The sequence below is a fragment of the Ochotona princeps genome, chromosome 24 (genome assembly GCF_030435755.1).
Source record: "Ochotona princeps isolate mOchPri1 chromosome 24, mOchPri1.hap1, whole genome shotgun sequence".
Classification (NCBI taxonomy): domain Eukaryota; kingdom Metazoa; phylum Chordata; class Mammalia; order Lagomorpha; family Ochotonidae; genus Ochotona; species Ochotona princeps.
In genome coordinates, this window is record NC_080855.1 from 4,946,793 (window position 1) to 4,962,565 (window position 15,773).

The 15,773-nt window shown below is 63.3% G+C and overlaps 1 protein-coding gene across 1 annotated transcript; it reads left to right on the plus strand.

Annotated features, from left to right (window-relative positions):
• Positions 1-1,921: 1,921 nt before the first annotated feature.
• On the plus strand, positions 1,922-15,015 carry SLC29A4 (solute carrier family 29 member 4). The gene is made up of 11 exons (XM_058680646.1): positions 1,922-2,037; positions 4,520-4,699; positions 9,831-9,962; positions 10,061-10,174; positions 10,486-10,614; positions 11,486-11,560; positions 12,335-12,588; positions 12,929-13,073; positions 13,331-13,518; positions 13,661-13,901; positions 14,381-15,015. Exons 2-11 carry the CDS (start codon positions 4,531-4,533, stop codon positions 14,518-14,520), a joined length of 1,587 nt encoding a protein of 528 aa, XP_058536629.1. The 5' UTR covers positions 1,922-2,037; positions 4,520-4,530; the 3' UTR covers positions 14,521-15,015.
• The last annotated feature ends 758 nt before the right edge of the window (positions 15,016-15,773 follow it).

Genomic DNA, 15,773 nt, shown 5'->3' on the forward strand with positions numbered 1-15,773 from the left:
GCCAGGCTGAAGCCAGGAGCCAGGAACGCCAGCTGGGTCTCCCACGTGGAGTGTAGGGGCCCGGGCACTTGGGCCGCCCTCTGCTGCCTTGCCAAGCACCATAGCACAGCTAGATCGAAATCCAAGCAGGCAGGATCAAACCGGCACTCTGGTGTGGGATGGCGCCCCAGGGTTCGCTCTCTCTCCTGAAAGCAGCTTTTTTGGTAAAAGATATATTATTTGAAAATCAGATTTACCGAGAGAAGCAGAGACACAGAGAAAGATCTTCCATCTGCTGGTTCACTCCCCTAGTGGCTGCAATGGCCAAAGCTGAGCGGATCTGAAGCCAGGAGCTTCTTCCTGGTCTCCCCCGTGGGTGCAGGGTCCCAAGGCCTTGGAATGTCCCACACTGCTGTCCCAGACCACAAGCAGGGAGCTGGTGGGAATGAGATCCCCGCGTATGCAAGGGCGAGGACCTTAGCCACTAGGCTGGGCCCTGAAAGCAACTTTTTCACTCAATGGTAATTCTTCTCTCCCATTTCCCCCAAGATTTTTTGTCAAGCAGTAGAAACCATCTTTGATGTTTCGACCCACTTCCCCTGTGCCCTGATTCACGCACTGTTCCACGGTCCTGCCGGGTTGTGCAGGTGTGACACACGGAGGCCCGGAGGCCGCCACTGCCCTCCCCCCCACCAGTGTGAGCGGCACTCCCAAGGCACACCTCCTGGGCTCCAGCTGCCGGAGTGCTTGGCTGTTGTCACGCACGCAGCTGCCCACAAAGTCCTTTCTATATTTGGAAAAAAGAGATTTTCTGGTCCAGAGCGTAAGCATGTTTTTGAGGTCAGCTTACTTCCAGGGAAGTTGGTCCAATTTGCATGTCCACCAGAAGCCCAGCAGGGGGAGAGCCTGTGGCATCCGGGGTTAAGCCTGCATTGCCAGCATCCCATATGGCCACTGGTTCAAGTCCTTTGGTGGCTCCACTTCCCATCCAGCTCCCTACTAAAGCACCTGGGAAAAGCAGCAGGGAATAGCCCAAGCGCGTGGGTCCCTGCACCCCCGTGGGAGATCCAGATAGAGTTCCTGGCTCCGGATGCAGCCCCAATCACTGTGGTGGTTTGGGGGAGTGAGCCAGCAGGTGGAAGATGCGTGTGCGCGCACGCAAGCCTGCCCCTCCCTCTTCCTCTGCAACGCTGCGGTCCTGGGGGGCTGTCTATAGCTCAGACATCGGGCCTGGCTTCACCCTCTCCCCTCCCAGCCCCCATTCTGCCCCTTCAGCTTCTGCTTTCCCTGCGCAGAGCCCAGCCTGACCACAGGCACCTCTGCCCACGGCCAGTCCCGTTCTACCATCACCCCACCACCTTCAATGCCTGTGCAAGGCCGGCACTGCCAGGGACAGCTTTCATGTGGAGACCCCCTGTCTCCCCTGGCCCCTTCCCACCGGCCCCCTGGACTGCCAGGCTTGGTCATTCTGCACCTGTGTTAATCTGCACCTACTTGATGCAAATATTTGGCTCCTTCTGTATCCCGGATGCCCCCATAGAATGTGGAGGAAACAGAAGGCAGCGAACCAGGGCCCTGGTCTCCGTGAGGAGCCGTGGGCCGGAGTCAGTCTGGTGGACAGCACCGAGGGGCAGCCAGTGGGGGTGGTCTGCCCTGATTCCCAGCGGCCCCAGACTTGGCCTGAAGGGCCTGCTCTCTTCCTCCCCCCCAGCTGCTGCCCACCCTGCAAAGCCGGCCACAGTGGCGGGTCCGATGTGCGCGGGTCTGCGGGTCTGGGAACCGGAAGCTGAGGAGAGTGGGCCTCGCGCGGTCCCCCAGACCCCCGCCTGCCGAGGGGGGACTCGGGATGGGGGTGTCGGAGGGGGCGGAGCCTGGGCGGGGCGGAGCGGAGCCGGGGCTGTGCTCGCCGCCGCCGCTGCGCCCCCCGCACGCGCTCGCGGACCCGGGGCTGGCGGTCCCGGGCTCCGGCGGAGGACGCCGGCCGCGCCCGGCCCGAGGCGCGCGGGCGCCGGCGCGGGGCCCGGCGACGGCGGGGACCCCGGCCGCGGTCGGGCCGAGGTAAGCGGGGCCGCGGAGCTGCGGGCGGGGCGGGCCCGAGGCGGCCGCCGGGCGCCGCCGGCGGGGACCTGTCGGAGCCTTTGTCTGCGGAGCGGCGGCCCACGCGCCCCTCCCCGCCCTGCCGCCCCTGGTACCCCGGTCCTGCCCCGACCCCTTCTGTCCCGCGGCCGAGCGGCTGGGACCCCGACCCCGGCAGCGAGCGCCGGACCCTGACCTGACCAGCGGGAAGGCGCCAGGGGCCCCCGCGCGCCACCTCCTCCTGGGCGCACCCCAAGGATCCTGAAGTGCCTCCCGACCCTTCCCCTGCCCTGTCCCCCCCCTACCCCCGTTCTTGGGAAGGCTACTGGAGGTGGAGGACCCAGGTCTCTTCCCGGCTCTGTGACCTCTGCTTTGGGGGGCGCAGGCCTGGGACCCAACTTTACGGCCGCTGGATGGGGAGGGCTGGCGAGCCCGGGAAGGTGCCTGAGTGCAGGCCGCGGCCTCCGGGCCCTGTCCAGCTCGCGACCCCTGCTTTCCCAGCCCCCTGGGAAGTGGCAGGTGGATACCCCCCGGGATAACCCCACAGTCCGACTGGAGGAGTTGGGTGGGCAGGCAGCGCTGGTTGCTGTAGGAGCTGCAAGGCCGGGCCTGGGCAGGGGGCTCCAAGGGCGTCCCGTTAAGCGCCCGCGGCCCAGACAGAAGTGCGAGTTCCCGGGGAGGGCGCGCCCGCTGGGGTCCAGATGCGCCCCAGCGGTGGGCTCCAGCCGCGCCCTGCGGCTCCAGCGCCCAGCCAGGAGTTGGAGTATGATCGCCCCGAGACCTTGGACCTGGCCTGGCCGTGCCGCCGGCAAGGGGAAGGTTCAGGACTCTCCTGCCAGGGCAGCGCAGTGCCCTTCGGTGGCAGCCGGTGCAGCTGCTGAGCACCTGCTGTGTGCAGCCACGCCTTCCCCCTCTTTCCTCTGTTCCACACTGAGGTGGGGAGCTTGAGGGTGGCCCCAAGGGCAGAGAAAGGCCCTGCCGGCTGGGGGTCATGGTGGGCCTGGATGAATGTGCTGGGATTTTCAGTAAGGGGGATGCGGACGGGTGGGGAGGGGCCTTCTGAAACCTGCCCCTGGGGCTGTTAACCTTGAGGGTGAAGGGTGGGGACAGGGCTGTGCACCAGTGCCCTCCCCGGTAGCTGAGGCCACCAGTGTGGGTGGCAGCTCCCACGTCACTGGCCTGGCGGGGGGGAGCCCCCTGGAGCTGCGCACTGGCCTCACACTGCTCTCGGGGCGGGCACCTAGCTTCCTGGAAGCTCATGCTGGACACGGCCTGGCCTTTTGGGGCTGGGTGTCCTCTAGGGCCGAACTCCCACCTGAGAGTGCTGTATCCTGAGTGGTGGGAGTGCTGTACTGGGGCCGGTGTCTCCTGGGAGGTGGGGGTGCTGGAAGCTGGCCCGGACTGGGGCTGAAGTGTGAACTCAGAGGGGATCACCAGGGCTCTAGACCTTACTAGCAATCCTTGGGGCCAAGCCGCTGGCTCTGGGTGATGGGCGAGTTCAGCTGTGCCTGGGGTCCCCATCTAACTTGGAATGGAACTCCAGGTGGTGTCCTGCCTCCCGAGGTGGAGGGCCATTGGGAGGGGATGCCCCCAAGCTTCCCAGACCCCAGGGGAAGCCCCCAGTCTCTGTTCACGGCATGTCGGGTACTGGTCACCTGAGTGCCTCCTGCCAGCCGGGACAGAATTTCAGTGGGCTCCTAAGACTAGGTTCGGGTCCCAGTGTGTCTGCTTCCTGGACCTGTGGGCCCTCAGGCCTACCTCCCCAGGCCCCAAGCAAAGCTTGGTTGACAGGTAGTGAGAGGGAGTCAGTACATAGCTGGGGCTGCCCGCTGGGGGCCTGGGAAGAAGGTAAACTGAGGCAGGCGAGTTGGAGGAAGGGAGGCCCAGAAGAGGGGACAGGTGCAGCCCGTTGAGCTCTTGGCTGAGCCTCGTGCTAGCTCCCCTCCCCTGGGGCTGAGGCCCCTGCCGGCTTCCTCCAGCATCCCATGCCCTGGGGTCTCCGCTCCACAGGTGCTGCAATGAGCGGGGGTCCTTTGATTATTGGGTTAGATCAGTCAGCATAATCAGAGTTATAATTGCCAAACGGCGTAGGGGCTCTGCCAGCCTCCCTCCCTGCACGCTGGGGGAAGGGGGACTGCTGGCATAGTGGGGGACACAGCCCCACCTTGCTTCCCAAGGCGAGGCTGGCACAACGGCACTGAAGCGAGAAGCACTGAGGTGCGGCGAGAGAGAGGACTTACGCTTCTCCTGGTGCCCATAGCTGCCACCCTTGTGCAGGCCATGTGGTTGCTTCCTGGGGCCTGCCGCTTCTCGGCAGCAAGTGTTATCACAGCAGCGGGGGGTGGGGGGGAATGATGGAAGGGGTGGCCCCTGGGACACTGTGCGGCAGGCAGGGAGGCTGGAGTGTCCCCTCCGCCTGTCCCACCCTCCCCCACCCCCAGCATCCGCTCTGCTCTCTCCACAGCACCGGCCGCCATGGCCTCCGTGCGGAGCCAGCGCTTGCAGGAGCCCGGCACATGGGACAGGAGCATGGGCTTGGGCTGCGGCTTAGATGGTTTCCAGCTAGAGGCCACTGTGCCCAAGGTCGCTCAGAGCCCGGGCGTCAAGGCCAAGGTGTTTCCAGTTTGCACCGACTCGGATTCTGGTGAGTGAAGCTGTGGGCCAGAGGTGTGCCTGGCCCTACTAGAGGGCACGGGGTGGCAGGCGGGGGAAGGGGGTACCCTTGGCTGTGTGTCCTACAGAGGTCATAGGGGCTGTATCAGGGGGACCCACGCCTCAGAGGGCTGCTGTGACCGCTGCCAAGTTTGTCTGCCACCGCAGGCTACGCCCCGACAGTATAGTGGACGGGAGAGCTACTGGAGGGAGGGAGGGAGGGTGGGGCGGAGTGCCAAGACCTCGGGCAAGGGCTTAGGACCTGCTGAGCCTTTGCCCCTTCCCCGAAACAGAGCCAAAGGAAGTGAGATGCAATGTGTAGAGAGGGGACGGTGCTGCGCCCTCTGTCCCACCACCCACTCTTTCCTGCTCTGGGACCCCTCGCATGCTTGCAGGTTGACCGGATGGCTGCTGGTCCCGAGAGGTGGCAGTGGCCAGGTCAGTCAGCGGCTGACCCTGAGAGATGGCACTCGTGTGAGACAGGTGGATGGGTAGACACCTTGGTGCAGGCACCTGCTCGGCTCCCAGTGCTGGAGTGCCAGGGGCACGGTGCTGCCTTTGATGGGTGGCGCCCTAGGGGCGGAGCTGGGAGGGGAGAGGGCCGTGCAGCAAAGGGGACAGACCAGAGCAAGGGCCACCTAGGCAGGCCCAGACCCTCCGGCCAGCCTGTGCCCTCAACACAGCCAGGCAGGCAGTGTGCCTGAGAGGAGCTGCTGCGCATCCAAGTCTCTGGGGGTTGTGGTCCCTTCAACTTCCTCCAAGTCCCTGAGGAAGGGTTGTCCCCTGCAGGCGCCCCCGCACATCCCGTCTCCATGGCAGCGGGGGACTCGGCTGGCCCACACATCCGAGGGGCAAGGGCTCTGGATGCTTCCTGCGACACCCACCCCTCATGTCTGAGCTTGGGTTTGGGTCCCAGTGTGTCTGCTTCCAACCCTCTCATGTGTCCTGGGAGGTAGTGGGCGCTGGCCTGGGCCCTGCCAGCCACGTGGCCGACGCTGGTGGGGTTTGTAGCTTCTGGCTCAGCGCAGGCTCTTGAGGGCTAGCTCCCTCTCACATACACACATATACATGTCCACTTCAAAACAGAGCTATGAACGAGGGTACTTGGAAAACATTCATAGAAAGATAAAATTCAAAAGCAAGGTTATTTTGGTACAGAATTAACCCACACCTAGCTTTTTTTTTTATCATAAGCGTTTTTCATGAGTTTTGCAAGCAACCCTTGCCAGCCAAGGGTCACAAATTATCAGCTTATCTTTGAATTTCCTTCCTCCCCGAGTGTCATGTTGTCCCCTCGTGCTTGTAACGGCTCGGCACCTTGTGACTGCGGCTGCCGCGTGCGCTCAGCTGCCCGCGTGTCCACCTGCAAGGGTGATTGGACTTCCACTCCTGACAGGGCCGCTGTCATCTTCGCTGCAGTGAGCTGAAACAGCCAGGACTGACTGAGCCACTTCCCTCCCTGAAACAGCCAGGACTGACTGAGCCACTTCCCTCCCTGAAACAGCCAGGACTGACTGAGCCTGTTCCCTCCCTGAAACAGCCAGGACTGACTGAGCCTGTTCCCTCCCTGAAACAGCCAGGACTGACTGAGCCTGTTCCCTCCCTGAAACAGCCAGGACTGACTGAGCCTGTTCCCTCCCTGAAACAGCCAGGACTGACTGAGCCTGTTCCCTCCCTGAAACAGCCAGGACTGACTGAGCCTGTTCCCTCCCTGAAACAGCCAGGACTGACTGAGCCTGTTCCCTCCCTGAAACAGCCAGGACTGACTGAGCCTGTTCCCTCCCTGAAACAGCCAGGACTGACTGAGCCTGTTCCCTCCCTGAAACAGCCAGGACTGACTGAGCCTGTTCCCTCCCTGAAACAGCCAGGACTGACTGAGCCTGTTCCCTCCCTGAAACAGCCAGGACTGACTGAGCCTGTTCCCTCCCTGAAACAGCCAGGACTGACTGAGCCTGTTCCCTCCCTGAAACAGCCAGGACTGACTGAGCCTGTTCCCTCCCTGAAACAGCCAGGACTGACTGAGCCACTTCCCTCCCTGAAACAGCCAGGACTGACTGAGCCTGTTCCCTCCCTGAAACAGCCAGGACTGACTGAGCCTGTTCCCTCCCTGAAACAGCCAGGACTGACTGAGCCTGTTCCCTCCCTGAAACAGCCAGGACTGACTGAGCCTGTTCCCTCCCTGAAACAGCCAGGACTGACTGAGCCTGTTCCCTCCCTGAAACAGCCAGGACTGACTGAGCCACTTCCCTCCCTGAAACAGCCAGGACTGACTGAGCCTGTTCCCTCCCTGAAACAGCCAGGACTGACTGAGCCTGTTCCCTCCCTGAAACAGCCAGGACTGACTGAGCCTGTTCCCTCCCTGAAACAGCCAGGACTGACTGAGCCTGTTCCCTCCCTGAAACAGCCAGGACTGACTGAGCCTGTTCCCTCCCTGAAACAGCCAGGACTGACTGAGCCTGTTCCCTCCCTGAAACAGCCAGGACTGACTGAGCCTGTTCCCTCCCTGAAACAGCCAGGACTGACTGAGCCTGTTCCCTCCCTGAAACAGCCAGGACTGACTGAGCCTGTTCCCTCCCTGAAACAGCCAGGACTGACTGAGCCTGTTCCCTCCCTGAAACAGCCAGGACTGACTGAGCCTGTTCCCTCCCTGAAACAGCCAGGACTGACTGAGCCACTTCCCTCCCTGAAACAGCCAGGACTGACTGAGCCTGTTCCCTCCCTGAAACAGCCAGGACTGACTGAGCCTGTTCCCTCCCTGAAACAGCCAGGACTGACTGAGCCTGTTCCCTCCCTGAAACAGCCAGGACTGACTGAGCCTGTTCCCTCCCTGAAACAGCCAGGACTGACTGAGCCTGTTCCCTCCCTGAAACAGCCAGGACTGACTGAGCCTGTTCCCTCCCTGAAACAGCCAGGACTGACTGAGCCTGTTCCCTCCCTGAAACAGCCAGGACTGACTGAGCCTGTTCCCTCCCTGAAACAGCCAGGACTGACTGAGCCTGTTCCCTCCCTGAAACAGCCAGGACTGACTGAGCCTGTTCCCTCCCTGAAACAGCCAGGACTGACTGAGCCTGTTCCCTCCCTGAAACAGCCAGGACTGACTGAGCCTGTTCCCTCCCTGAAACAGCCAGGACTGACTGAGCCTGTTCCCTCCCTGAAACAGCCAGGACTGACTGAGCCTGTTCCCTCCCTGAAACAGCCAGGACTGACTGAGCCTGTTCCCTCCCTGAAACAGCCAGGACTGACTGAGCCTGTTCCCTCCCTGAAACAGCCAGGACTGACTGAGCCTGTTCCCTCCCTGAAACAGCCAGGACTGACTGAGCCTGTTCCCTCCCTGAAACAGCCAGGACTGACTGAGCCACTTCCCTCCCTGAAACAGCCAGGACTGACTGAGCCTGTTCCCTCCCTGAAACAGCCAGGACTGACTGAGCCTGTTCCCTCCCTGAAACAGCCAGGACTGACTGAGCCTGTTCCCTCCCTGAAACAGCCAGGACTGACTGAGCCTGTTCCCTCCCTGAAACAGCCAGGACTGACTGAGCCTGTTCCCTCCCTGAAACAGCCAGGACTGACTGAGCCTGTTCCCTCCCTGAAACAGCCAGGACTGACTGAGCCTGTTCCCTCCCTGAAACAGCCAGGACTGACTGAGCCTGTTCCCTCCCTGAAACAGCCAGGACTGACTGAGCCTGTTCCCTCCCTGAAACAGCCAGGACTGACTGAGCCTGTTCCCTCCCTGAAACAGCCAGGACTGACTGAGCCTGTTCCCTCCCTGAAACAGCCAGGACTGACTGAGCCTGTTCCCTCCCTGAAACAGCCAGGACTGACTGAGCCTGTTCCCTCCCTGAAACAGCCAGGACTGACTGAGCCTGTTCCCTCCCTGAAACAGCCAGGACTGACTGAGCCTGTTCCCTCCCTGAAACAGCCAGGACTGACTGAGCCTGTTCCCTCCCTGAAACAGCCAGGACTGACTGAGCCACTTCCCTCCCTGAAACAGCCAGGACTGACTGAGCCTGTTCCCTCCCTGAAACAGCCAGGACTGACTGAGCCTGTTCCCTCCCTGAAACAGCCAGGACTGACTGAGCCTGTTCCCTCCCTGAAACAGCCAGGACTGACTGAGCCTGTTCCCTCCCTGAAACAGCCAGGACTGACTGAGCCTGTTCCCTCCCTGAAACAGCCAGGACTGACAGCCTGGCCAGAGCTGGGGGCCTCCCACGTGGGCGGCAGGGGCCTGTCACTTGAGCCATCACTGTTGCCTCCCAGGCAACTGGCAGTACACGGACCTCAGACCAGACTCCAGGCACCTGGCTGTGGGATACAGGGTCTTGCCAGCAGGCTCAGCACCCACCCCTTCCCCAACTTGAGCCATAGGCACTGGGTGTCATCCGAGGCAGGGGTCCCCGGGGAGCCCCACATACCACTCTTTGACTCCCAGGGAGCAGGCCCCTGCCCCTCCTCCTTGGCTGCTGCTTGGGGTTTGAGGGACTGGGGAAATCCTTATCTCCGAGTCGCTCCTGCCTCCCTTTGGAACCACGGGTTCCCTTTGGAACCTTTGGAACCATGAGTCGTTTCTGCCTGCCTTGGGAACCATGGGACCATGGGACAAGCCACAGACTTCCCTAGTCCCTGCAGTGGGGCCGGAGCCGTCCCTGCAGAAGCCCTGGCCCCAGGAGTTGTCATGAGGCCTGTCCCTATCTGTACGGTCAGCTACTGCAGGGCTGTGAATGCTGCAAGTTACAGTGACACTGGCCGGGGGGTGGACGTTCCATGGCAGTGCCTGGTGGCCCGAGGTGGTGCTGTGGTGTTGGCTGGTGGCTCTGGGGCAGTGGATGGCACTGGCCGGGGGGTGGACGTTCCATGGCAGTGCCTGGTGGCCGGAGGTGGTGCTGTGGTGTTGGCTGGTGGCTCTGGGGCAGTGGATGGTGACCTTGAGGTGGTAGACATTGGCCAGGGTGGTGGGCAGTGACCACAGTGATGCCAACTGCAGAGCCAGCAGTGGCTGTGGCCATGCTGGCCGTGTTGCTGGCTGATGGTGTGTGATCGCTTTCAATGGTGGCTATGCTGACTGTGGCCTGGGCACGCCGTGGGTCACGGGTCAGTGGCTGCAGTCCTCAGCATGTCTTTGGGTTTAGCCGTGGAGGAGCCGGTGCCGGACGACCGCTACCATGCCATTTACTTTGCCATGCTGCTGGCCGGTGTGGGCTTCCTGCTGCCCTACAACAGCTTCATCACGGACGTGGACTACCTGCACCACAAGTACCCAGGTGTGCCCCTCACCCGCCCCCACCCTGCAGAGAGGGGTGGGTGCCCGGGGAGGGGCCATCCCAACACCGCTGTCGCCCTCCCCGCAAACACCCCACAGGGACCTCGATTGTGTTTGACATGAGCCTCACCTACATCCTGGTGGCGCTGGTAGCTGTGCTTCTGAATAACGTGCTGGTAGAGCGACTGACAATGCACACGAGGATCGCAGCGGGTACGCACCTGTCCTCGCCACAGCTGGCATCCGTGCCCCTCCCGGCCAGCCACGGCCAGCCGCCACACCCCCATGGCCCGGCCACACCCCTCGTGGTCTAACCATACCCTGCTGCTCCAGCCACGGCCAGCCGCCACACCCCCATGGCCCGGCCACACCCCTCGTGGTCCAGCCATGCCGATGCCACACCCCACGCTGCCCTCGGCCATGCCCCTCATGGGCTAGCTATGGTCAGCTGTCCCAACCATGCTGCCATCCCGTGCCCCACAGCCTCCTAGCCCAGAAGCCATGGCCCGTGTCTCCCTCTGCAGGCTACCTCCTGGCCGTGGGCCCCCTGCTCTTTATCAGTGTCTGTGATGTGTGGCTGCAGCTCTTCTCTCATGGCCAGGCTTACGCCATCAACCTGGCTGCTGTGGGCACCGTGGCCTTCGGCTGTACAGGTAGGGACTGGGCCAGGGCCGGCTGGACTCCGAGTGTACCAGGCACACAGCGTCCCCCCCAGCCTGCTCTGGCACTGGTGGCCGGCTCGCAGCAGGCATCCACTACCCCACGGGCACACGTGTTCATATGTACTCATGCTTGTACACTGGTCCACGCAGTGTCTAGGGGCACGCACTGTGTCCACACAAGTGCAGAGGTAGTCGCCAGGGCTGGTGGAAACTGGCCTTCAGAGTCATGCTAAACTGAAACCATCTGTCTCCTGTCACTGTTCTCTTGACCACTGACCTTCCAATGCAAATATTTTTAAATAATTTATTTATGGGGCTGGTGTTGCAGTATATCGGGTTAAACCTCTGTCTGCACTCCCAGCATCCCATATGGTACTGGTTTGAGTCCCAGCTGCTCCACTTCCCATCCCGCTCCCTGCTAAGGCCCCTGGGAAAGCAGCAGAGGATGGCCTAAGTGCATGGGCCCCTGCACCCCCGTGGGAGGCCTAGAAAGCTGACCTCACAGCCTGACCCAGTCCCATGAAACCAGTGGTTGGAAAACAAATCTCTGACTCCTTCAAAGAAATACTTTTTTAAAAATGATGCTTATTGAAAAGAGAAGAGGGCTCTCCCAGTTTGGCTGCATGTCTAGCTCGGGTGATGGGCCCAACTGTCCCTCCTGTCCACCCCACTGTGATCCATGACCTCGTCCGTCCCTGCGGGAGCCGCTGGGCTTCTGGCTGCCTCCCCTGGATGCGACACCTTGCACTGGCCTGAGCTCGGCAGTGACCCTGTCGCCCTTGAGGCGCCCCGCGGCTGGGGGTGCCCGCAGCTGTGTGTCGGGGGACCAGAGATGTCTCATGGGTGCCCTCTCTCCTTCAAGTGCAGCAATCCAGCTTCTACGGGTACACGGGGCTGCTGCCCAAGAGGTACACGCAGGGGGTGATGACGGGCGAGAGTAAGTACTGCGGCCCCGCCCCTGTGGGCGCGCCTGGCTGGGGGGAGGGCGCGTGGGGCTGCTGTGTGGGGAACGGGACCGTCTCCCACCCAGGAGGGTCGTGTGAGCACATGCGTGTGCATGTACCGTGTTGCTGGAGTGGGTGTGAGGGTGTGGCTAATGTTTTGGCACCGGTGGCCAGCCTTGGTCCTGACCCGAGCATGCTGGAGGTGGGTGGGGTGTGCTGTGAAGCCCCTCCTCTGCTTCTCTGAGGGGACTAAGTGCAGGCCACGACGCCCCCTTCCTATGTATGCTGTCCCTGCCTATGTATACTGAGGCCGACCAGTTGCTGGCTGCTGGACTTTGGGGTGGGAAGCACTAGACACTCTAGCTGTGGTCTCTTCACCCAGCGTGGCCCACTGTGCCCATGGCCACCTCCACCTGGCGCTGCCCAGTGGTTCTCCATCAAGCTGAGAACAGCCCACAGCCACACCGTCTCCTTCCCCATCCTATAGTGGGCTCACGGAGTGCCGGTCTCCCCTCGCTGAGTCTCAGCCCGTGTTCTGCACACAGTGTGCTAAGTGTCTCCCCGACGCCTACTGCTTGCACGTGACGCTGGACAGTGGCTTCCTGTGTGTAGTCGCAGGCACACAGTAGGAGTTAGATAAATGCCATGTGCGCGCACGCGTGCAGGCAGCGGCGTGGGGAGGGTCAGCGGTGAGTGTGTGCAGCCCCGGGCGGGGCAGGGCGCTGGGCCGCTGGACGAGGCCCTCATGGTGGGGCCCTCGCCGCCAGGCACTGCGGGCGTGATGATCTCGCTGAGCCGCATCCTCACCAAGTTGCTGCTCCCGGACGAGCGCGCCAGCACGCTCATCTTCTTCCTGGTCTCCGTGGGGCTGGAGCTGCTCTGCTTTCTGCTGCACCTGCTGGTGCGCCGCAGCCGCTTCGTGCTCTACTACACCACGCGGCCGCGCGACAGCGGCCGGGCCGGCCTGGGCGCCGCCGGCTACCGAGTGCACCACGATGTCGCCGCGGGGGACGTGCGCTTCGTAAGGCCCCCATCCCGCGCACCCCGGTCCCCGCGCCGAGCGCTCCTGGTGCTGGGAGTCCCTGGTGGAGGCGTTCCTCTGGTGGAGGCAGGGCTGCCTGGCATGCGGGGCTGGCAGGTGTCTCACCTGAGCCTCGACCTGGCGCAGAGGCGGGGAGGGCCTGTTGTGTTTGAGGGTGGAGGTCCCCAGGCTTGGGATGGAAATCTGAGAGACTCCAGGGCGGTGAGGGGAGGTGTCCGAATACAGCAGGTGATAACCGGGTCCCTCCTGCAGTCAGCCACGCGTCCCCTCTCTGTCCCCTCCGCTCAGACCCAACCCACTCCTTCTCCCCGCCCCCCAGGAGCACCAGGCCCCAGTGTTGGCCAGCGGTGGATCCCCAAAGGACAGCCCGGCCCACGAGGTGACGGGCGGCGGTGGGGGCGGGGCCTATGTGCGCTTTGATGTTCCTCGGCCGAGAGCCAAGCGGAGCTGGCCCACCTTCCGAGGTGAGGGTGTCCCCTCAGCCCCACCCCTAGCCTGTCCCCCTACCCCGGCCACCTCGACTGGCTCCATCCCCGACTCCGGTCAGGTCCAGCCCCTGCCCCTGACTGCCCCTTCCTAACTCCCCCACCTGACACTGACCTAACCTGCACCTACTCCGGACCCCTACCAGCTGTACCCGTGACCCTGTCTAGCCCCACCCCGACCCCTTCCCTCAGACCCGGCCAGCTCCATGCCCTGATCCTGTCCTCCCGCCCCGCAGCCCTGCTGCTGCACCGCTACGTGGTGGCGCGCGTGATCTGGGCCGACATGCTGTCCATCGCTGTCACCTACCTCATCACGCTGTGCCTCTTCCCCGGCCTCGAGTCTGAGATCCGCCACTGTGTCCTGGGCGAGTGGCTGCCCATTCTCCTCATGGCTCTCTTCAACCTCTCGGACTTCGTGGGCAAGGTGCGCCCTGCCCGGGGTGGGGCGTGGGGCCCGGGGGTGACGCTGCTGCCCCCGGGACGGTGAGCTTGTGGCGTCGGCCTGGAGGCTGCCAGGGAGGCAGGGACGCCGCACGTGCGCTCACAGGAGCCCTGTCCTCCGGCAGATCCTGGCGGCGCTGCCCGTGGACTGGCGAGGCACGCACCTGCTGGCCTGCTCCTGCCTTCGCGTGGTCTTCATCCCGCTCTTCATCCTGTGCGTGTATCCCAGTGGTGCGCCCGCCCTACGCCACCCTGCCTGGCCCTGCATCTTCTCCCTGCTGATGGGAGTCAGCAACGGCTACTTCGGCAGCGCACCCATGATCCTGGCTGCGGGCAGAGTGAGCCCGCGACAGCGAGAGCTGGCAGGTAAGGCAGGGATAGGGAGAGCATCCACGTATGCTTGTGCGTGCTGGGGCCTGGGGTCCAGCCAGCTCCTGGACGGTCATGTGTAAAGTGTGGGGACCTTCTTCCATCCCTTGTCCCTCAAGTGGTCCTCCCTTGGGCCTGTCCCAGGTGTGACAAGCAGGTGTGGCTTGGAACCCATTTTTGGCGGAGCAGCTTGGAGCTGGGAGCTGGGAGCAGGTGCTGGGGAAAGGGGTGGCTGGCAGGACCAGTCGGTGTGAACCTAGGCAGGCCCTGCAGGTGGCTGCAGAAGGGAGATGAAAGTGGGAACCCAGGGCCTCCCTGGCCACCGCCTCTGGAAGCAGAAGATGAGACCCCGAGAGAGGTCATCGGGCTGGGGGGTGAGGGTCGGGAGCTGGCAGCTGTCACGGCCCAGCGGGATGGGTCCTTGGGTCCTGGGGCTGCCTCGCTGTGCCCTGCCCCTCAGTGGGTCTCATTTGCAGGAAACACCATGACCGTGTCCTACATGTCGGGGCTGACGCTGGGCTCTGCGGTGGCCTACTGCACCTACAGCCTCACCAGGGATGCCCCCAGCAGTTGCTTCCACACCGCCACCAACAGTTCTGGCTCCCCTGGTCTCTGAGCTGGAGGCCACCCCCACCCCGCGCAACCCACTGCCTGCCCCTCCCGCCCCTCGCCTGCAGTGCCTGTGGGACCCCAGCCCTCCTCCTGTGCCCAGGAGGCCGCCTTGCTGGGCTCGGCCGGCCAGCCTGGCCTGGAGGCGTGCACAGCCCAGGCCCCAGCCAGCTGTGCATTGGCTCCCAGCTCCCGTCTGTTCCGCCTCTGTCTGCTCTGTGGGCCGTCTCACCTCGCGGGACCCCACCCCGGCGTCTGCCTTGTTTGTGTGCCCCGCGCGACCCTCATCACACATCCAGGGCGGGCAGCAAGTGTAGGTGCGGCCGGCCCCAGCTCCTCCTCACCAGGGACCCCTCTGGGTGTAAGAGGTCTGTGGAGAAGAGGGGCGGTCTCCAGCCGTGTCTTCTGGGCTCCTCCCCGCCCGTGCTCCTGGATTCCGGCAACCCGCTGGGGTCTACACAATAGCTCCGCTCTTTCCCCAGTCCCCTATCCCGTAGCAAGGCCATGGGAACAGCAAGGGGCTGCCTCCCTCCTCCACCCCCGCGCCACCGTGTCTGCCCACCTGTGCATCCACTGACTGTACCGCACTGGCCATTAAACAGAGGAAGGCAGAGAGTGTAGCCACCGCTGCCTGCAGCCACTGCCTCACGCAGTGTTTGTGTGCGTGGGGGCTGTGGCTGTCCCCTCTTCCCCACCCTGTAGGATCAGGACCTGCCTTTGGTCAGGTCCTGGGAGCTGGTCTCCTGGGCTCTTGGTGTAGACACAGTGGGTACTCTCCCCAGCCTCAGTATTCCTGATAGGAGGGTAGCTTGCTGGATGGGGGTCCTGCAGGAGCCCGGGCATCACTGGTGGCCAAAGTGGCCCTGCGGCTGCTGGCAGGTGGGCCAGAAGATGGCTTCTGTGGAAGGAGGCCAGGCCCACTTCCCCCTCCCCTGCTTTGGACCAAGTCATTCCACTTCCTGCCGCCAGAGGCCGCCAGTGCCCCACAATGCCCCTGGACGCCTTGAGAAGAGGGGGCGCCTTGAGAAGAGGGGGCGCCTTGAGAAGAGGGGGCGCCTTGACAAGAGGGGGCGCCTTGACAAGAGGGGGTGTGGCGGGCGTCAATGGCCGACAGCTCGCATCTGGTCCTGAGGAGATGGGCGCCAGGTGGCGTGGGTCCCTGGCTGCATCCACGAGGAAGCTGGGCCACCACCTCCCTCCCCATCTTCCTTCCTCGCCCCTCCTCTTCCTCTTTTCCCTCCTCTTTCTTGCCCCCTTTTT